We start from the raw sequence: 21,030 nt of genomic DNA on the forward strand, positions 1-21,030 counted from the left end.
TTTGGGCGATGGTGGAGACCAGACTGCCAAGCTGGAAGGTACAAAACATCAGCCGGTCCCAAATGCCTTGGGAGCGGATCCAACAGCAGCCGGACTGCTGAGGCTGTGGCGCTTCCCAGAGAGATGCGGGGGACGCCCGCAGCGTGGCGGAGCAGGGAGGAGGAGCACCCTGGCCAGGGAACTAGCCCTTTTTCTTGATTAGCTCGCAAGCGCAGAAATTAAGCGTTACTTAAGTAAGTGTAAGCTCTGCAGCCTCAGGGCTTGAGTGGCGGATAAGGGAATCCACGTAACAGCCTGGTCTGGGCAAAGGGGACTGAGCCCCGCTTGCCGTGTGTGTTTGTTGTCTTTCTTCACGAGCTGCTGACAGCGAGCTTCAGTCACAGAGCAGGCTGTCCTGGCAGTGGGTTTGCAGTTCTGTCTGCCACAGCGTGTTTTCTCTTTTCTGCTTGCAGCCCGTCCCGTTCGTGCTGCAACCGGGGAGACGAAGCGCCAGCGACGCCACCCGCGGAGCTCTGGGTTTCGCACCAGACGGGGCCTCCTGCTCCAGCGCAGCCAAGGGCTGAAGCTTGAGCTTTCAGCCGAAAGCTGCCGCTGCTCCGCGGGCTGCCCTGGCCGAGGGAGCTTCCCCGTGCCGCCGCGGTGCCAGCCCCCCCGCCCCAGGGTGCCCACACGCCCCATCGCCGCCCCGGTGCCAGGGGCTGCATCCCGCCGCTCCTGCTCTCGCGGACGCTCCCCGGAGCGCGTGCTGCCCGCAGCGCTTTGCGCGGCCGGTAACGGTCTCCGCGCAGAACGCGCCGGAGCAAACCTCTGCCTGGGCGGCCTCTCCCCCGCGGCAGCCCCGCAGCCCGGCGCGGCACCGTCAGCGAGGAGCGAGAAGGGAAGCGCTGCCACAGAGCGGCCCCGAGCGAGCCCGGCGCTCCCGGCCCCCGGCCCGGCTCCCGGTCGCGCCCGGCGGGCAGGTTGAGCCGCTCCGCCCGGCCCGGCAGGCGCCAGCCCGCGGCCCGGAGCCGCCTGAGCTCGGTCCGCCGGGGCCGGCCGCGGAGCGGCCCCCGCCGCGGGGCCCGTCAGGCGGCGGAGCCCCGCGGGCGGCGGGCCCGGCGGGCGAGCGGGGCCATGGCGGCGCGGAGCCAGGCCTCCCTGCGGCGCCGGCTGCAGAGCTCGCAGGAGGCGCGGCAGCGCCAAGCGGTGCTGGTGCGGCTGCTACAGGCGAAGGTGAGGAACGCGGGCGCCTGCCCGGCCCGTGTCGAGAGCTGCCCCGGGCCGCCACGGCTCCCTGTTGCCCGTGTGGGCAGCGCCGGGCAGGGCCCGGTGCCTGGGCTGTCGGGACCGGGAGAAAAGCCGGGGCAGGAGTAGCCGAGCCCCTCACAGGCTGCAGCCGCACATGGCCATTGCGTGTGCCCATCCAGGTCCTGCAGTACCGGGCTCGGTGTCGAGAGCTGGAGCGGCGAGCGGGAGCAGCAGGGGTGAGTGTGCAGGTTGCGGACGAGAGTTCGCCTGCGTAGCATTCGTTGACGCAGACAGCACAAAGCTCCCCGAAGCCGGGGCAGAGGAACACGAGGTTCTGCCACCTGAGGCTGGAAGGAAGCCCTGTACGGTTGCCCGTCGGTGGTTTGTCTGGTTGCCGCGCGTAGAGCAGCCGGTAGGCCCAGAAATGCCCATCCAGAAAAGCCTGTCAGGAAGGCTTTTAGCTGCGTGCAAGAGGGCTTTGCTGCTGGAGCAGCGTTTGTCCTAGGTCTCGGGAGAGGGCTGTGCTGCCTGGTACGCTACATGGCTGTCTCTGAAAAAGAGCCGCTTGAAACATGGCATGTTGGAAGGCGAGAATGCTGGCGTTCCACATGCAGAGCCGGCTCTGCGCTTTTCTTTCTGCTTCATGGCTAAAGTGAACCCAGGAAACGAAGGGCAGGAGAGTGGGAGAGCGTTCCTGGGGTTCGGGTCAAAGTGAGCGCTCGCGGTCATGAGCTGAGGATGCCTCGCTGTGAGAGTGCAACAGTGGGAGACTGAGGAGAGCTGCTGCCATTAGCTAGTAACGCCCCTCCCCTCCCTTCCTGTCCATAGTCACGACACCGTTACGCCGGGAAGGAGCCCCGAGCTCCTGAGATGATAGCCAACAAAGGGAGGGGAAAGCGATGGGTGCTGACAGGAGCGAAGGGAACAGGAGAATTTGACTAAACATGTCCTTTCTCCTTCAGGGCTCCCTTGCAGGCAGGTGGGAAGCCGCCGAAGAGCACCCCCTGAAGAAAGCACTGCTTCAGTGGGAAGAGGAGCAGCAAAGGTACCAGGAAGGAGCGTTCCCTCATACTTGATACACTGGATGCTCGTGGAAGTGAGGGGAAACCTGTCAGTGCTACCTGGTCACCCCAGGGGAAGCGGCTGGGCAAGCTGCTTTGAAAGGAGAAGGGTCCACAGTCTGTTTTCCGTGGGGCAGTCCTAGGGGTGTGTGCCGAACAGCTCTGTTTTGGGTGGGGGGCTATTCCGGGCGACATCCAAAGGACCCTTTCCAGTCTAAGCAAATGAGTTTGCCCTCACAGAGAGCTCTCAGTTAATGCTAGAAAGCACTTCTACTGCCTCTCGGTTTGACAACAAAGTCTGTGTGGAGGGAGCTGGGAAATGACGGGGATGCTGCTTGTGGATAGCAGTTGTTCAGAGGCCTCATTGCTGTTTCTCCCTTTCCAAGGTGTAAGAAGCTGGCCAAAGTGAACACTGTCCTGCGGGAGCACCTCGATAAAGCGAATGAGGTTAATTCAGCCCTCAGAGAAAATGTTGGAAAACTGATGGCGGATTGGATGAGGGCCCAGCAGGAGCTGGAATTGAGGGAAAGTGAACGGCGCGCTGAACGTGAGGTAAGGAGCGGCTACGGGAGCGTCACGGGCGATGCCAGGGTGGAATGCGAGTGCGTTTTATTTGTGGCCTAGAGGCCTTGCTGTGGGAAGGTTGTGGCTCTGTTGAGGCTGTGTTGGTGTTGACGAGCAGAAGCCAGGGGTGTGAGATGGAGGAGTGTCAGCAAATTGTGGTGATGGAAGATGCCCACCTGCTGTGAGCGTACTGCTCGGTCTTGGAGGCAAATGCTTGCTGTTGCTGGGCACTGCAGGGCAGTCACAGAGGACCGCTCATCTTTTTAATAGTCCTGAGGTGTCTGTCTAGAGCAGTGGAGACCAGAGAGGACTGTGTGCTTTGAGGTTCAGAGGAGCCAGCAGAAGAACAAGGCAGGCCTCCCTTACCTCCCGTAACAGCCTGTTGGCAGGAAATCTGACGCGGGTCTCGGAGGGGCTTGTTTTTGTCTTCCTCCACCACGACCGCTGGACACCTCGGCAAGGCGAGAGGAGGAATCGTGATCAGTTTGCTTTGCTGCCGTCCACTCCTGCAGGAGGAGCGTGGACGTTCCCTTCTTGGCAGTCAGGTGGCAGGTCTGCTGAGGATGCTTCTGTGGTGGCTCCTGAGCCCTTGATGCCCCTGTTGCAGTGGTTGCTAAAGGAGACCTGGGGATGGTGGCTGTAGTCTCTCCTGTGTAGAGAGACTTGTGCAGTGGCAGCGAAGGCTGACTTGGCATTTCTTTTTGTCTTTGCACGTTCAGCTTTATGACAGCTACTTAAGGGGTGAACATAACCGTCTCCTCGGCCTGTGGTGCCAGGTGGTAACCTTCCGCCGTCATTTCCTGGCAATGAAGACTGCCACTGACCGGTGAGTAGAAGCTAAGGCTAGAGCTCTTGCAGAAGAGCTGTAGCTTCCCTTCACACCTGCTTTTTGAGCCTCGATGTTAACTTTAGTTGTGGCTAAAGCTCAGATTTCTCCTAAAGCATTAAGCGTGCTTTAGGCTATTTTCAGAAGCATTTTGTTCGATGCTGGTTTTCAGGTAACGCTGAGGGGCTCGGGCTATAGGCAATGCAGGGGCCTTATTCAGGTGACTTGACTATGGTGATGTTTGGGCATATTCACAGAGACACAGGCGTGTGTGGACACATTGGAAGAGACTCACCAGCGCTATGCATGCCGCACGTAGAGCAGTCCCTTCTATAGAATGATGAAAATCTGCCTTAAATCTCACTGAGTTTCTTTTCCCACTGCTCCCGATGGAGAGATCATTCATGGATATATTTTTTTTTTTTCTTCTCAATTCCAGCTTACATTTATTCTGGTCGCTTTGTATGTGCTTAGTCCTGTACCAGCATTGCTGAGAGAAAGAATATCTTCTCTACCCTGTTTCTGCATTTATCCAATTAATTTTGCTTAGTCCAATACCTCTTTTTGTGATTGTTTTCTTGTATTTGGGCTCTCTGAAGTTCCTTTCTCACAGTTGCCTTCTACACAAACAAATGTAGCATAGCCGTAATAGTACCTTCTTCTGGTGTCAGCATGCAGTTTATTTCCAACTCTGGGTTATTGTCAGCCATTTACCTTCTTTGGCGATAAGCCATCCTTAGTGTGTGGAGTGTGCCTGACTTACTATTCAATTCTTGTGATATTTGTGCTTTTTTTGCTACAACATTTTAAGCTTATTCTTACAGCACCTTGCTGGAATGTTTATTATGTAGATATTGTTGTGAGCCTCTTAGCAGTCCAAGGGTTGATAATAATAGCCCGCTTAAGGCTGATCCCCTAGGTAGGTATAGAAGCTGGGGACCTTGGTAAAATGCCTTACATCTGTTGATGATAACTAGAGGATATTAATAAGAGAGAGCAGGAGCAACAGTTAATAAGAGTAATGAGAGGCTCATGAAGACTTCTGGCTGTGCCCTCCATTTCTTCCTCTCTCTGAGGAGAAAACAGGCTCATTTCTCAACCGTCCCTAGACTTGTTGCTCACCTGTCAAGATGTGTCCTGGTCCCAAAGTGTCAGATGAATGATTCGTCCGCAACGAAGATGTCATCTTTCCTGCCAGCTTTTACTGTTGCACAATTACGTGCTTCAGAGGTGAGTCGGCTGCTAAAGATGGTGGCGTGAACATGAGCTCTTTCTTTATTCTTCTTCAGAGATTTGTCTGAGCTGAAGGCAGAGCAAATGAGGGTTTCTGGATCTATACTTGTAAACTGCTCCCATCTAAAATCCGTCGTACAGCTCCGGCAGCCCATCACGCTGGGTAGAGCTGTCCTGAAGGATCGGGCAGAGCAGCAAGCGGGACAGGAGATAAACCAGGAGACTCAGGAAGTGATGAGCTTACAAGTCAAGGGGGACCTGGAGAAGAAGGAGCTTCAAGACAGGTGAAGGTGTTTTAAATGTGGCTGTTGCCAGCGTGATCTTTTGTGGCTGCTGCTTGGATTCCTAGCTGGGCTGTGCTCACGTTTAAAACACAGCCATTCTGCACAGCCTTGTTTCTGTCCCTCGTCAAAGTACTGCCTTCCGCAGAAAGGACAGAAGAAACGGTCTGAGTGACAGCAGCTCTTCTGAGTAAGCCCGGACTGGAAAAGAGATTGCGTCTTTCAGTGCTTTTGCCGTTAAGTGGTTCTTGGTGAGCGGTTGAGACCAGTATAAAGAGAGCTCTGTCTCTCGTACAGCCCTTTTGCTAGCCAGGGCTGTGCTAAAGGGAGTTGGGAGGCATTTGCCCAGGGCCATCATAAGCAGTGTAGCACCTGTGTACTGACAAGTCCTTGCAAGGCTGAGTGCAGAAGGCCTCTTTGGGGCAAGAAGTGCTGTTTTGCAACATTGAGCATATGAACCTGTAGAGATGAATGCTGCCCTTGCTGTATTTTCTGGGTTGAACTTTCTCTGCTATGCTTCTGGGAGCTGCTGAGCTCTTTAACAGGCGATGGTGTGCAATGCTTCTGGAATGGCACGTGGACCTTCTGTTCTCAGGGTGGTGGAGCTCTCGGCCTTGCTTGTACAGTCTCAGAAACAGAATGAGGAGAAGGAGACGACCATGAGGACACTTCACGACACCGTGGAGATTCTAGTATGTTTTCCCTTTATCTGGGAGGTGGCGCAGCATTTGCTCTCCAGGCTCAGCACAAAGAGGTGTAGCTTCCTCAAGAGAAAGAGTGGCAAAGGTGCTAACTGTCTGGGAACGTCAGGCACATGGCCCAATATTCCTCGTGCGTTGGGCCCATGTGGAGTCAGTCCAGGTGCAGGCAGTGGCAGGGGGGCTGGAGACAGTTCAGGTGTCTTCCTCAGGGGGGTTGCAGCGGTGCTATTGTGCCTGTGGCTTTCAGTCTCTAGGGATGAGAGTTCCTTGGAATGGATAGCTTGACAGCAGTCTGTAGAAACTAGCTGTTGGTCTTTCTCCTCTTAGTTTTTGCAAAGAAGAAATTGAATAGATGTGGGAGGGAATATACTGGAGTCACTAGGGCTGAGGCTTATCGGCATGGCAGTGCTACTGAGGATGGGAATGCTACAGAGGGGAGCAGCTCTCCCCTGCCCACCCTTGCCTTATTGTTCCCAGGAAGGAAGTCGATTAGAGAAAGAATATGAAGCTTCATTGACTAGAAGTGTCAAAGAAGAGAATCTTTCCCTCCAGAAGCTGATAAAAGATATAATGGAGGTGAGTACAGAGTTCAGAGACTCATAGAACCATGGAATAGTCTGGGTTGGAAGGGGCCTTTAAAGATCACCTAGTCCAACCCCCCGGCAGTGAGCAGGGGCATCTTTAACTGGATCAGGTTGCTCAGGAGTTGGGACCACAATCGCGGAGCACTTGTGGCCACAGGGACAAAACTGCTTTGTTGACTGAAGAAATGAGAGAATTGAGTTTTGAATGACTCTAGGGTGAAGTGGGGGGAAAAGGAGAAATAGATAAAGGAAGCCCAATAGAATGAGCAAAGAGTAACGGCTTGATGCGGGCTTTCAGGTGGTGTTAGATGACAGTGACAGTACGGTCAGCATTACCTGCCCTGAGAGTTCCCAGCATGCAGAGCCTAGCAACATCCTCTCTTGTCTGAGCCCCCTTGATGCAGAGCGTGCCTTTGTATTGGTTCAGGAAGCACTGGCAAGGAGGCGAGGAGCAACACAGGTGAGAATTTCTGCTTGTCTTCCCTGCTGGCTCAGCTGCTAATGCCATGCTTAGCTTGACAGCTTTCCATTTACTTTGCCAGTTGAGCCAGTTCCTTTCTAGCCTGCCCACTCTTGCTATTGAGTATTGCTACCTTGAGTATTACCTTGGCAGTCTCGCCAGCTCTGTGTTCTACTTCTTTTCTCTCCTTGATCTCCACCCCCTCGTGACAGCTTTTGCCTTCAGGTGAGCTGTCTCTCTGCTTGCTGCTTCCACTCCAGCTACCTGGAGCCATCTTCCCTGCTCCTTATGGCTTTTTTGTGCTCTTTCCCTGCCCATTCCTTGCAGGCCCTAAGAGAAGAGCTTTCTGCCAGGCAGGACTCTCTCAATTTCCTGCAGCAGCAGCACAGACAGCAGGAAGAGAAGTGCAGGAAGCTGCAGCAAAGGCTTGAGCAACTGGAGGAGGAATGCAAGGCGTCCAGCAGCCACCGGCAGCACCTCCAGGCTCTGGTAGAAGCCCTCCAAAGGTGAGTGTTTCCTCCTCCTCCTGCGCTCTAGAGGCAATCTGCTTCCAGTGCTGGGAGTCCGGAGGATTTATGGGCAAAGAACTCGCCTGCCCTGCCACGCTTGGCACTTTGTCATCCTCCTGTCACTGCTTTTCATGCTCTACTGTGCATCGTAAGGCTGTCTTGGAGATTCCGAGCGTTGTTGGACTACAAGAGGCCTCCCTCTCGACATGCTGCTTCTCTGAATTGTGTTCTTTGGGTGCCCTTCCTAGCCACTGCTGCTCACTGAATGAAGGCAAAAGCCTGCCTTCCTTTCTCCTTCCCTCCTCGGTTACCTGGCAAGGGGGAGAGCAAGTTCTTCCTTACCGTGCTCCCCACAACTCCATCCTGGCGTGATGAAAATGGGACCTGTGACTCTTCAGGCCTCTGTGTTCTTCTAAGTGAGCCTTGTCTCTGCAGTGACTGTGCAAACCTTGAGCAAACCAGGGAAGAGCTACAGCAACAGCTTGAAGTAACGGAGCAAGAAGCCTCGCGTCTGCGTCAAAGTAACTCTGAACTGCAGTTGAAGGGAGATTCAGCCCAGAGGGAAAAGGTGGAGCAGCAACAGGCGATGGAGAGAGCACGTTGTGACCAGGAGCTCCTGTGAGCGTTAAAGCTTTCTCTGGGCAGGGGTGGGCATTGCTGGACTTGAGGAGGCCCACCGTAAAAGAATGAATTTTGCATGCTCCTCGTTTGTAGCACAGAAGGGTGATGGGACTGCGTGGGCAGGTCTGGCTACCTACTGACACACAGCATAGCTGCCTCCTTGTACTTTCTTTATGACCCTTTAAAAAAAGTCATTCCAAACCTGGCCAGAGTAGTTGCTGACAGGCATAAGCTGAAACAAGAGAGGCTCAGACTGGATTCAAGGAGAACAAAAAATTTGAACCATGAAGACGATCATGCAGCAGAACAGGTTGCTCAGGGAGGCCATCCAGATGCCATCCCTTGAAATTTGGGAGACCCGAGTGGAGAGAGCCTCGAGCAACCTGGGCTGATCCCATAGCTGACCCCAGGTGCTTTGAGTTGAAGATTGGGCTAGAGGCCTCCTGGGGTCCCTGCCAGCCTGAACCATCCTGTGATCCTATGATTATTGGACTGGAAATTCATACACATCTCCTCCCCAAACAGATTGCAGGCTCTTCCTTCATCTCACTGCTGAAGGCAAGAGCAATTATGGGAATATGAATCTGGACTTAGAAAGTCTGTCTTGCCCAAAGACGAACTTTGGAAAGTCTCGTATCCAATGTGTGGAAAAGGAGAGAGAGAACTAACAGGCAGGAAGCGGTTGAGAGTACCTGAACCTTTTGGAAATGTTCTGTGATTTCTGGAAGCTTGTTTTACTTTCTCAGTGACAAGTGTTTCACCTACATCAATGACAAAGAGTGAGGCAGCTCTAGTCAGGGAATTCCAGTATTTGTTAGGTGCAAATAGGAAGCTGTTGGAAGTCATTCAAACTGCCATATCTGGGACACAGGATGTGCTCTTGGTTTTGGAAATGAGCATATTTTTACATTAACCACTTGTTTGCCTTTCCCCTTCTCCTAGACTGAAGGACTTAGCTGCACTTGAAGGCAAACATTCATTATTACAGAGTGAGCTGGCAGTTGCGAGAGAGGCACTGGAGGAATCGCACCTTCAGAGGGATCTGCTGAAGCAAGAGAAACACGAGCTTACGGTGGCACTGGAGAAGGTATGGTCACCATCTTGCTAGGCAGCACTTGTGGGAGAGGGAGTTGTGATAACAAGACCACCGCAGATGCTGCTTCTGGCAGTAGAGAACAGGGACAACGTTGTTCTCCATCTTGGAAAACGGTGATCAGAGCACCCAGGCTCTTTGGGGTAGTTAGTCCCCACGTGCTTATTGGGAGCGCTGAACTGGGAGTATGTCAGAAACGCACGGGGGTGTGGGCTTGCTGCTTGAAGTCGGGGATTTTCCTGCTTTTATTGTCATGTTGTTCTTTTGTCTCTTCAGGCTGAGCAGTTGGTAGCAGAGTTGACCGGGGCTCACAGTGAGCTGAGTGCTGAAAATGCTGATCTGCATGTTGCAACAGCAACCATGAGCAGCATCAATGAAGCTCTCGCACTGGATAAAGTGCAGCTGAACAAACTTGTGCTGCAGGTGAGCAGCGCTGCCAAAGAGCTTGTGAGGTGTTTGTCTCCAGCTGCTGCTGCTTCTGAGACTTCTTGCCTTCCGACCGTACGGCTGACTGAATATGGACATGTTGTTCCTCTTCCTGTGCATGCCAAAGCTTCTTCATAGTAAACTCTGTATTTTATTTATACATAAAACTGTATTTTGTTTCCTCTCTGCTTCTGTGATTGTAGCTGGAGCAAGAGAATGAAGTTCTGTCAGGTAGAGTGGCCGACATGGCGAGAGCAAAGATGTCTGACCAGGAGAAGCTGAGCCTGTGTAAAAGAGCAAATGATGAGCTCTGCGCAGAGAAAGCCCACCTGGAGCAGCTGCTGCAGGAAGCAGAGGAGCAACAGGAGAGGCTGCAGGCAGAGCTGAGGTGGCTGGCAGAGGAGAAGGAAGAAATCCAAGAGAAACTCAGTCAGGTGAGACCAAAAACCTGGTGCTTCTGGGTGGGCATTGGGCTGCTTGGCTCAGTGAAGCTGCATCCGTTGGATTCTGCAGTGGTTTTGTCCAGGAGACACATGGCAGTGCTGGAGGTCATGCTTTTACTGTCATGTTTACTTCTTCTTGGAAACGTCTTGATGGCTTGCAGAGCTTTTGGTAAGCTGCAAAGAGACGATTGCATTGTCCATGAATCTGAGTGGGGCTACTACTCTCACATGTGGCCAAAGCAGCAAACTGTGTAGCTCTGAGTCCTTTTTCTGAGGTGAAAAGCAGGGCTGCATGTTCCTATTTATGTTTTTCATTGAGAAGTCTGCAACTTTCAAAACTCCATTTGTCTGAGCCTAGAGAGCGGGACAAAGCTGCAAGTCAGTGCCTGCTGTCATGTATTGCTAAGAGCGGCAGTGACATCCTGAAATTGTTGAAATGGTATTGTAAGACATACATGCAACTTTGTGGCTGGAAAGCTGCCTAGGGGAAAAGGACCTGGGGGTGCTGGTCGACAGCCAGCTGCGTATCGTCTGGCAGCGTGCCCAGGTGGCCAAGAAGGCCAACAGCATCCTGGCTTGTGTCAGAAACAGGTCCTGCCCAGCAGGACTAGGGCAGGCAGTGATCGTGCCCCTGTGCTTGGCAGTGGTGAGGCCCCACCTCAACTACTGTGTTCAGTTTTATGCCCCTTGCTCCAAGAAAGACACTGAGGTGCTGGAGCGTGTCCAGAGAAGGGCAACGAAGCTGGTGAGGGGTCTGGAGCACAAGTCTGATGAGGAGCAGCTGAGGGAACTGGGGATGTTTAGCCTGGAGAAGAGGAGGCTGAGGGGAGACCTTATCACTCTCTACAAGTACTTGAACGGGGGTTGTAGCGAGGTGGGTGTCAGTCTTGGCCATTATTAGGTGTGCGGTGGGACTCGATGATCTTAAAGGTCTTTCCCAACCGAAATGATTCTGTGATTCTATGGATTGTTAGAGTCTCTTTAGGCGTTGAGGAAGAAGAGGAGAAAGAGGTGATCACACAAGACTCTTCAGTCAGGACTAACTGATTTTGGTAGCCTGGAAGAAGAGCTTGGGAGAATCATGTCCCTGGAGGAGACTAGGGAGTTTGTCATCACGGAAATGTCAGTGTCACAATGTATGATCTTGGGTATTATGGGATAGCTTTGAGAGAATTGTTTGTTTCTGACGGTCTGTTCTCTGTTAGATAGCCTTAGTTTTGGAGTATGTGGTATGTTTGGCAAATACCCAGCAGCGGTGTTAGACTGAAGAAAAAAGCCCAAAAATTGTGGTTAATCTTCAAGCTGGAATACCAGCAAGGTATATTAGACAACTTGTTTGTGTAAGACAAGTAAACAGTGTTCTTGACATGAGCTACTGTGCCAACAGAGTCTACCATCTCTTTGGCCACATCAGCCAGACTTTAGACACCAAAGTAGGTGACACTTTGAGTATTTTCTTTTTCTAGAAGGTGAAACCATGTGTATTTTCACTTTCTCCCATGAGCAAAGATGCTTTTGCTCAAACCTTCCTGAAAATTTCCAGCACTACAATAGATCCTGGTAGAATGTCAGTTTGCAAGGTGGCAGTTCTGGAAAATGCAGAATTTGTGCATGAAAACACGTAGTGTGGGATACGTACGTTTGTCGTGAAGGAGCTGTGTGGTCCCCGGCACGCCAGTAGGGCCTTACGCATCTCTTCCAAGTTAACGGTGCCAGTGCCTTTTGGCAGCCCAGGGTATGAGCGTGGTATACAGCAGATGCTGTTAAGCTTTCAGCCCACAGTACAGGAGCTCTTTCTGCGGTAGCTGGTTCACCAGTGGCACTGGCTGGCTCTGCACAGAACTCCAGAGAAAGGGCTCTAACTGTATTTTGTCCCGCTTTCAGGTTTACCATCAGCAAGAGTTGGCAAGCAGTGGTCTGGAGCAGTTGCGCCAGGAGTCCTGTCGCCAAGGGCACGCGCTGGCCGAGGCATCCAAAGAGAAGGAATTGCTGGTGCATGAGAAGGCCGCCCTAGAGGTGCGACTGGCAGCCATGGAGCGGGACAACCAAGGCCTTTCAGAGCAGTTGGCGGAAACCAGGTAAAGGCAGGGAGGAGAGCCTAGGCAGGACGTTATTTAATGTCTGTAATTATAAAGGTAATCATTACACGAGGTTTTATTGCATCTTGCGTGCTTTTCAGATGTTTTCACCTTCCATGCACAGAAAATGGAAGACTCTCGAGCCAAAAGAAAAAAGAGTCTACCATGATTTGAGTGTTATTTTCTGACAGCTAAAGCTCCCCTGAGCCTTGGGCTCATGTTTCTGCCCCCTTGCACTTCACACAGGTGTGAAGTCCAAAGCAAGCCAACTTGGCTCTGCGTTGAGTAGCAATTAAACCATGCAGACATTTACTGAAACCTGAAGTTTCTCTCTAGTTTTGGTTTCTTGTTCTGTGCCTTTGAACATAGATCTTCCCTTAATAAGTAGTTTGGCATGGGATCTTCAGAATTCAAGGCTGTTGCGTACGGACATTGTGAGGAGGACACTGCCATTTAGGGTGAAGCTAGAGGCTGAAAATCTTGAGGGCCTTCTGTTTCTAAGCTAACTCCTGTCAAGTATGGTGCAGGACCTAGAGCTGGTTACAGCAGCAGCAGAGAAACCTCTTTTGAATTCTCACCAGTCTTTGGGGATTGTTGCCCATCACTGATGCCTGGGTCCTGGGCTCCTTACCACCTGCTGTTCAGAGACAGACGTTGCGGAGAAGTTATACAGGGAAGGAACAAGCTTCTGTGCTTCTGCTGTATCGGGTTTCTGAGATCACATGTGACAAGTTCTGCTTTTCCCTTCCACAAAGAAAAAGAGAAAAAGACTTGAGATGTTTGTCCTCGTCTTAGGTGTTTTTTAGAAGACTCCTGAACTTGCAGATCTGTACATTTGGTATTTGAGATTGATTGTCGTACTTCTTGACTTCTACACTTTACCACTCCAGAGTATGTTGTTAGCAAGGCTGATAAACGCCATTTTGACTCAGTGTGTTTCTTGAGAGCTGCTGCTTCTTTGGAGCTCCAGCTTCTCTTATTTGATCCAACTGAATTATGTTTGGTCAATTATTGGGCTGTTATTAAATTATTAAATGTTCAGCTCCTTTTTTTTTTTTTTCCGCCAAAGAGATAAATGCTATTTTTAAAAAGAGATCAGTTAGTTATGAAGAACCTTTGGCAATAGATAATGAAAAATCAGCAACTGTTCTTGCCAGATGCTGTTCTCAAGAGCCTTTTGTTGTCACAGTTTTGGAGTCCCATCTTTTCTGTTTTAGAGCCTGAGTTCTATTTATCCATGAAATGGGGCACATTTACTCTGGACTGCCCGAGATCGGCGTAATCAGAAATCTGTGCTTGTTCTCCTTCTTGGAGATCGATCCTCCGTTGTCCATCAAAGCAGTGAAATCCTCCCGTTGAGGGTTTTGCTGTTGTACCACTCGGGTGCCCCGTTGCCCTGAAGGACGTTACCCTGATGGCATCCCTGTACTAGTGAGGCGGTGCTGTGTATTGGAGGACGCTGGCACGCAGGGCGCTGTGTGAGGTCAGGGAGGTAACTGCAGCTCCTGGTTCCAGAATCCTGTGTATCTATGCACCAGCTGGTTGAAGTCTCTGGAGTAACAGTTTGCCTCTGCAGTACTACAGCTTCCTGTCTAAGGAGTGACAAGTCATTTGGGCTACTGCCTACTTAGTTAGCAACGTGGAAATAAAGGTAGCAAGTTTTTCTCTTGACCTTCCCAGCGTTTAAACGGAAGGATACCTGTCTCTCCTTTCAGATCGTTCTTGTTCAGATAAAATCTAGTTCTGATTTCTTACAAATGCTGCTACCAGCATGAGATTTTACTATATCACCTGATGTATTTCTTTGGCCCCTTTTAAATATAGGGAGTCTGGAAAACTACCTACCTATACCTATGCTATGAACAGCACTAAAAAGTCACGAGTCAGGGTAATACTCTTCTGTTTTCTGTGCTGCTGCAGAGCAACCTGGAAGTGCTGATGAGATTAAGGGCTGCGAGCAGAGGCTGGGCTTTTGCTTGCCGGCACAGACGTTGTGGGCACAGCTACCCGCGTGTCCTAGATCGGACAACAGCAATTTAAGATTTGTCTACTGAGATCAAACTCGGCTGGGCTTTTTTGCGTTACGCTAGGTCGTAAGGAAAGCCCGGGCATTCCCTCGGAGGGGCCTGCATTGCTCTTGCAACGGTAGAAATGTGATGTCTGTATACAAGTTTCCATGCAAGCCATTTTCCATCCTCAGGTGTAGGGACCTTGAACGACTTCCTACTGGAATAAGTCTGCGTGGATGTCAGGAGCAAGAAGCTCCTTTCTCTCCGTATTCACAACTTGCAGGTCTGTGAAGGAGACCCTGGTATCCAGCCTGTTTGAGGCTCAGCAGCACTTATTTCAGCTGGAGATCAGCAGGAGTCAGCTTGAAATCCAACTTCACGCAGTCAAGCAAGCCAAGGAGGTGATACAAGGTGAGAGCCTCATGTGCCTTGTTTCTGGTGGTGCCCTGCCCTAGGGAAGGTGGTATAAAAATGGCTCTGTGTCCGCAGTGCTTCTGAGGAGTGAAGGAGCTGGAGGCAGATCCCTCCTAGACCGAAATTCAAATGGCGTAAGGTCAGTAAAGTCAGAAGCGCTGCTTGTGTAGACTCTGAATCTTGCTGTTTGCCGTGTTTGCAGGGGAAGTGCAGTGCCTTCGATATGAGCTGGAAGCAGAGCGATCTCTCATGAAGCAGGAACGGGAAAACATGGCGCAGCAGCTCTTGCGGACAGAACAGCAGTGTGACAGTACCCTCCAGCTTCGGGAGGCTGATCATGAAGCGGAAATAAACAAGCTCCTGCAAGACCTGGTAGGAAACAATATGCTTCTGAATTCTTGATGCAAGCCTTGTGGGCTGGCTTCAGGAGAAGAACAGCCTGAGCATGTGAAAGGGCAGCAATCATCTGTCACAGGCCACACGTTGCTAGGCCAGGCAGCAGAGCCAATGGCTCGCACTTGAAGGCCCGTGAAGACCACGGGGCTATGGTGGGAGAGTATATGCAGCCACAGGTTCTGTGTGGGCGTAAGACGAGTTCAACAGAAGATTGGGTGGTCTCCACCCAAAGCATGGCAGCTTACGGAACAGGCCCCTGGTTCCTGGTACTTCAGTTCGTGGCCTGTGTTGTGACTAGGGCATCAGGGTACTGGTCTCTTTCTCACCCTGCAGTCCACCTGCACCTTGTCATTGATGAAAAGGCAGGTGAGCTTTGAAAATAGAGACTCTGAGAATAGAGAGAAATCATGAGAAGAGAGGTGCTAGGAAACAGGCAGCCATCAAAGAGGGGAAGGAGACATCCCCTTTTCTTTGTGGTTGGACTCAATGGTCTTAAAGGTGTTTTCCAACCTAAATGATTCTATGGTTCTTCTCTGTGCTGAGCCTCCCTTTAAGTTCCTTGATGGGACATGATTTATGGATGGCAGAGAGCCACTGCTGTGCACTGTTGAGGTGGGGGTTTGTGGGAGGGATGAAGCTTTGCTTTTTTTTTGCGGAGCTTGTCTGGGAGTTCATCTTGAAGCCTTTTCCTCCACTCCTCAGGCAAGCAGAAGCAGAGCGGGGCAGAAAAGCAGAAAGAAGTGGCTGAGTGAATGTGATTCTGAGACAGGAAGAGGAGAGAGGTGACCCTGATGGCACGTGCCAGTAACTTGCTCTCCGTTTGTGTTTACAGAACATCACAGAAAAGCTGCAAGCAGAGCTGGACAAAACTCGGAGAGAGATCAAGGCAGTGGAGAAGAGGCACAATGAGGAAATCCAAACCACCAAAGAGGAAATTAATACTGTTCTGCAGGAGAGGGATGCTCTACGAAACCAGGTGACTGGAACAGCAATAGATGACTCCAGTCATCAAACAGGTGGTCTCTCCCCTTCTTGCCTTTCCATTGCAGAGCAGCAGGCTGATGGGGTAGTCCCTCCGACTGCCACCTTACTGTGGTCTCCATCTCAGCTGGTCTGAAGGAGACTTACTGGTCAGCTGAATTGCAGCTGCTGCCCTGGACAGATGGGTTAGTCCCTCTGCCTGTTTGCCAGCGATCATCAGAATGGATTTCTGCTGGCCAGTTACTGCTAGCCATGTTTCGTGAGGTGGTTTTTCAGATGAACGTGGTGACCCACGTGGATTTTTCAACAAGTCGGCTGTATCCACTGTGAATCTAGTACTGTCGTGACAGGGTGAAATTTAAAGTTGTTCTGTCCCTTTCCTCACAGTGTGTGATATGTCTGGCAGTGACAAGCTGTAGTCTTTGACTGCTTTGTTCTGTTTTGCTTGAGGTGGAAGAGTTGACGTCTCAGTTAGCAGCCTCCAAAGAGTCCCAGCAAGTGATTGGCCGCAAAGCTCAGCAAGATCTGAGTGAGGCACAGGAACTGTCAAGGCAGAAGGTGCTGGAGGTTGTGCACCTCCAGAAGATCCTGGAGGAGAAGAGGAGTCAATGGGAGGAGGCAGAACATCAGAATGAGGAGCTGCAAGCGTGTCTGCAGTCCTTGCAGGAGGAAAGGAGTCGATGGGAAGAAGCGGAGCACTGCAACAGAGAATTTCAGGCTTTGCTGAAGGTCCTTGAGAGTGAAAAAGCCAGGTAAACAAAAGCCAGTGAGAGTCTCCCTTCTGTTTGATGGCTTGATGCCATTTCCAGATCTTTGCATATACAAGCGGCTCTGGCAGCATTTCCTAAAAAGCAGACTTCTGAACTACCCATGCAGAGATGTTTCATTCTCTTGATGCTGTGTTTCATTTTCTTCTAATCCTTCAGTTACTGTTTTTCTGAAGACGGTGGCTTTTGGAGTAGTCCTTCCCTTCAAAGGCGGTGTTCTTTTGTTAGGTCGGCACATTAATACTGATAAACGAGACTTTCAGGGGGTTCAAACCTGAAATGCACCGAAGGAGGCAGGTGGAGCTGCAGTACAGTGAGCTGGATTGATCCATCAGCTCCTCCTCGGGTCCAGTAAACTTGAAGCATTTGGGATCTGTATCGGTCTTCCATCCCGATACCTCTGGTTGGGAGAAGCCATCTTAAAACCATGGTTTTGAACTAAGCCAGATTCCCCTCTGAGACACCCAAGAAAGAAGAATGTTTCTGATTGCCATCTGTTTCCTCGCTCCTCAGAAAATCCCCACAGGTGTCTGGAGAGGCTCGAGCAGGGTCCCTGCCAGCCTCAGCAGCTGCAGATAGGACTGACTGTCCAAGGAGTGCACGAAAGAAGAGAAAGGGTAGGCAGGCTACTTCCCCTGGTAAAGTCCTGCCAGTCTTCAGCACATGTCTTCCCTGAAGAAGAGAAATAAAAGGCAGTGCAGTCTTGCTTCCCCTGCGAGGGATCCTGCGACTTCTATACGGATCTGAGCATTTCCTCCAAGCCTCCATTACCACGGCTGGTGTCAGCCGTCATTTCTCTAGCTGAAAGTGATATGGGTGCTGGCAAAACTCCCCAAGGATCACCTTGCTGTCAGTTGCTGCTCTTCCTATCAGGACATACAAGCTAGGGGGAGAAAATGTCTCTGCATTATTGACAAAACGTCTCCCTTGGCATCTCATTAGTCAGAAGAAAAACTTTCCTCTTCCCTGATGTCTTCATTTCAGGACTTGGTTGTGTTTCTATTCACATTCCCATCTCCAGAAAGATCGGGTATGTAGGCAGTAATTCCCCTTTCTTCTGTGGAAGCAAGCGTAGTGGGCACATGCTTGGGTGTGGCTGCCAACCTGCCTTAGGACTGAAGCAGCAGCCCGGATGTTTAGACAAACCTCAGCAGACAAAGCACTTTTCCCCTTGGTGGTGGAAGTCCTAAGAGTTTATTAAACGTTATGCCACGTAGCAATGAGTTGCATGCTTTGTCTGGCAGGCTGACCTTGTCTCTGGAAGAGAAGGAACTGAGCCTCAGAACCCTGGAAGAAAACAACCTTGCCCAGCAAAACGAGGTGTCTCAGCTTCTTTCTGCTGTTCACCAGGCCCAGAAGCTGCATTCAGACCACAGAAGGGAAATACAAGAGCTCAACAACCAGGTGAGCTAGGCACTAGCATCTTCTTCTCCAGGGACATAGAATCCCACCTTCAGCTTGTAGGCCCCAGCTTGTTTCCCCTCCCAACAACGTACACACCTGCTGTACTCTGCCCAGGGACTTTGCACATGGAGGTCAAGGCTGGATCTGCGATGTTCTGCCTGTGCTTTCCCCTATTCTCTCATGGTTCACGGCATTAAATCTCTGAGGAGAAACGGAAGGCTCCTTTGGAGCTTCTCAGTACCTCTGTTACAAACGTCATCCCCAGATGGCGTTTCTGCCTTCGACGGGCACTGAGCAGTCTGGTGAAACAGAAGTGGTTATGGCAGTCTGTGGAAGTCACTTCCATCTCAGCCGGTTCCTCGGGCATTTTGGAGATGCCCCATGAAGGATGCTGATTGTCTCCCTTTCACTTCTACTCCTGAGCATCCCTGGCAGCCCCTCTCTCCATGTGGGGATGCTTGATCTGCCACCTCACCTGCCAGCCACCCGCTCTCACACTCACCCCGCCCACAGAGCTTCGTTTCTGAGGTTGGAAAGCACGAAAGCCTGACAGTTTGATCGTTCCTTTGGGGATGGGGAAACCGCCTTCGGGCCCCTCAGCCTCCGGATACCTGTTTCTAGCTTATTTTGCTCAGTTTGAATCCTTGGCTTTGTGCCTTCTGTTTCCAGTGGTTGATTTGCTTGAGGTGATTTCTCCTTCATTGCTTCCTCTAGTTCCCGCTCCGCTGCCTCAGGAGCAGCAGTGTCCCTGAGGCTCTGTGCGTCTGTGTTCTAGATACAGTCACTGCAGGCGGTAGTGCTGGAGAAGGAGGCTGACCTGGCAGCTCAAGAGAAGCAGCTGCTGCAGGATCTGGAGGAGTCCCGAGCCGGCGAACGTTGCCTGAGGGAGACTCTGCGCACGCTGGAGGCTGAGACGTCTGAACTGCGCTTGAGGCTTTGTAGCACAGAGAACAGAGCAGAGGCATTGGCCGCGGAGCGTCAGCAGGCTGACAGCGCCCGCTGTGAAGCGCGATCCCAGCTGGAGCAACTGCACTTGGTTCTCCACCACACGATCTGTGACAGCAGAGACTTGGTCGCTTGGAGCTCAGGCAAGTGTGGCAGACTGGCTGAGCAAGTCCATAGAGCACGTACAGGAGAGCAGATGGAGGGAGGGGTGGTTCGCTGTAATCCCGATGTGGTAGCCTCATCCTTTCCGCTTCGGCTGCCTCAAGCCTCGGGAAGTCTTGAAAGCCTGTCATCGCTGCAGAGAGGCAAGTCCATGTTTGTACATGGAGAAATGACCAGCATGAAAACGAAAGAGGGCCCAAGTCATGCCAAGTCAGAGGGCACGTGCCTTCTTCCTTGGGGCAGCGCTGGCTTTAGCGGTCATCCAAATAACGCTAGCCTGTGACACACGTCTTGCTGTAATGTGAGCTCTCGGACGACGTCAAAGGCACCGCCACCTTCTCCTGTGTAGAAAGGTGGCCTTGTTGGTTGGAGGCCCTTCAGTTAAAGCTTGAAACAGAATGGCTTCTTTCTTCAGAACAGGGACATGTGTGGGGCCAAACTGTTTCTCAGGCCAGGGACCCCCCTGCAGAGCTGACAGTGGACAGAGTGGCAGCAGCCCTACAAGACCTGCGTCAGCACCTGAAGCAGACTCAGCAAGATCTGGTAACGTATGTCTGGTGCAGCCAGAGATCCCGTCCCTCGGTGGGACAGAACCGACGAGCAGAGTGCCCAAGCCAGAATGGGGGTAAATTCTTGTAGGGCAGGTTGGCTTGCTGCCGTGGGGAGTAAGGAGAATGATGATAACAGCTACCATTACTGTCCAACACCCCCTCCTGCCTTGGCTACTTCTGCCTTAGCGTTTGCACCTCTTTGTCTCCTGCCAGCAGTGAGGTGATGCTTCTCTTCTCTCCTCTTCCAGAATGATGCGAGGAAGAAGATAGAGGACTTGGAGCTGGAGCTGAGCAAGAGGCAAGCTGAGAGGGACCATTTCAGCGCCCACAATCAAGAGCTGCAGAAACAGTTGTCTCAAAGCCAGGAAGGTACAGCTTCTCCTTTCCAACCCACTGACCCCGTCCTGTCTCACCAGCGGGGTTCTCTGATACCAGGCAGAGGGAAAGTGCAGTGCCCAGAGATGGGAAAGGGAGTAAAACAACAAGCAAGAGACTTCTCGGTAGAACTACTAGTGGAAGCTTTTGAGAGAGAAGGATCCAGTGGCTGGCAGTGCATCTCGCTGTGCTACCGGTGACACATGTGCAGAGGTGGTGCCTTCGGGTCACGGGTCACTGCTAGGTAGGGGTAGCTTGATGCCTCACAGCATCCGTCTCCATATGCTCTGTAACAGCACCAACCTGCAAAAAGGCTTGTCTTTAGTGACTTCCTTTTCCTCTTACGTGGCAGATTCACCGAGCGTTAGTTCAGTGTTAAGTTCCTGCGTTATTGCATCCTTTCTTCCGCTGCTTTTCCTCGTTCCCTGGTGCCTCGTGCTTCTGCATCCTTCTTACCTGTTTTCTTGCTGATACTGATTTGGTGTCTGAGCTTAGAGCCATAGCAAACACAGGTTCTGACTTCCCTAGCCACTTCTTACTTACGCCTTTGCTAACGTGTTCACGTTGGGTTTATCTATAAACTGTTTTTCACATGTAGCTAGTCACCTCTTCCTCTAATCTGCAGGCCATCCCAGAGCCTCCAGGGCTATTGGCCTCTCTACATCATAGCTGGACAGGCATCCCTGCTCCTTCCTCTGTCATTGTTTTCCCACTCTCCCCATCAGAAAAGCTTTTTCATCTCATCGCCTTGTTTTCCGTGTCTCAGACTGCAGGAACAGGGAAGGGTGGGCATTGCTCATTGCCTCTGCCACAGGCTGTCGCCTGCTCATGTCCTGCCTTTACGTGCTCAGCATTTCTTCATGTTCCCGCTCTGAGATGGCACTGCTGGTCATTTTTCAGACTCTTTACAGGAGAGATC

At 51.6% G+C, this 21,030-nt stretch overlaps 1 protein-coding gene across 1 annotated transcript in view; it reads left to right on the top strand.

Annotated features, from left to right (window-relative positions):
• Positions 1 to 1,113: 1,113 nt before the first annotated feature.
• The window catches only part of LOC309410748 (uncharacterized protein), a gene marked incomplete at its 5' end in the record, with an annotated part of 29,986 nt that continues 10,069 nt past the window's right edge, over positions 1,114 to 21,030 (top strand). Inside the window, 23 exon segments of the mRNA XM_082007194.1 lie at positions 1,114 to 1,212; positions 1,407 to 1,463; positions 2,190 to 2,272; positions 2,675 to 2,840; positions 3,572 to 3,678; positions 4,968 to 5,195; positions 5,788 to 5,884; positions 6,371 to 6,469; positions 6,776 to 6,937; positions 7,265 to 7,443; positions 7,882 to 8,064; positions 9,010 to 9,154; positions 9,437 to 9,583; positions 9,790 to 10,020; positions 11,914 to 12,107; positions 14,400 to 14,527; positions 14,733 to 14,902; positions 15,759 to 15,902; positions 16,334 to 16,659; positions 17,919 to 18,078; positions 18,854 to 19,171; positions 19,603 to 19,728; positions 19,985 to 20,105. Of these exon segments, the coding sequence (XP_081863320.1) occupies positions 1,114 to 1,212; positions 1,407 to 1,463; positions 2,190 to 2,272; positions 2,675 to 2,840; positions 3,572 to 3,678; positions 4,968 to 5,195; positions 5,788 to 5,884; positions 6,371 to 6,469; positions 6,776 to 6,937; positions 7,265 to 7,443; positions 7,882 to 8,064; positions 9,010 to 9,154; positions 9,437 to 9,583; positions 9,790 to 10,020; positions 11,914 to 12,107; positions 14,400 to 14,527; positions 14,733 to 14,902; positions 15,759 to 15,902; positions 16,334 to 16,659; positions 17,919 to 18,078; positions 18,854 to 19,171; positions 19,603 to 19,728; positions 19,985 to 20,105 (3,670 nt within the window).

The sequence above is a fragment of the Phaethon aethereus genome (genome assembly GCF_964289735.1).
Source record: "Phaethon aethereus genome assembly, chromosome: 16".
NCBI classification, from domain to species: domain Eukaryota; kingdom Metazoa; phylum Chordata; class Aves; order Phaethontiformes; family Phaethontidae; genus Phaethon; species Phaethon aethereus.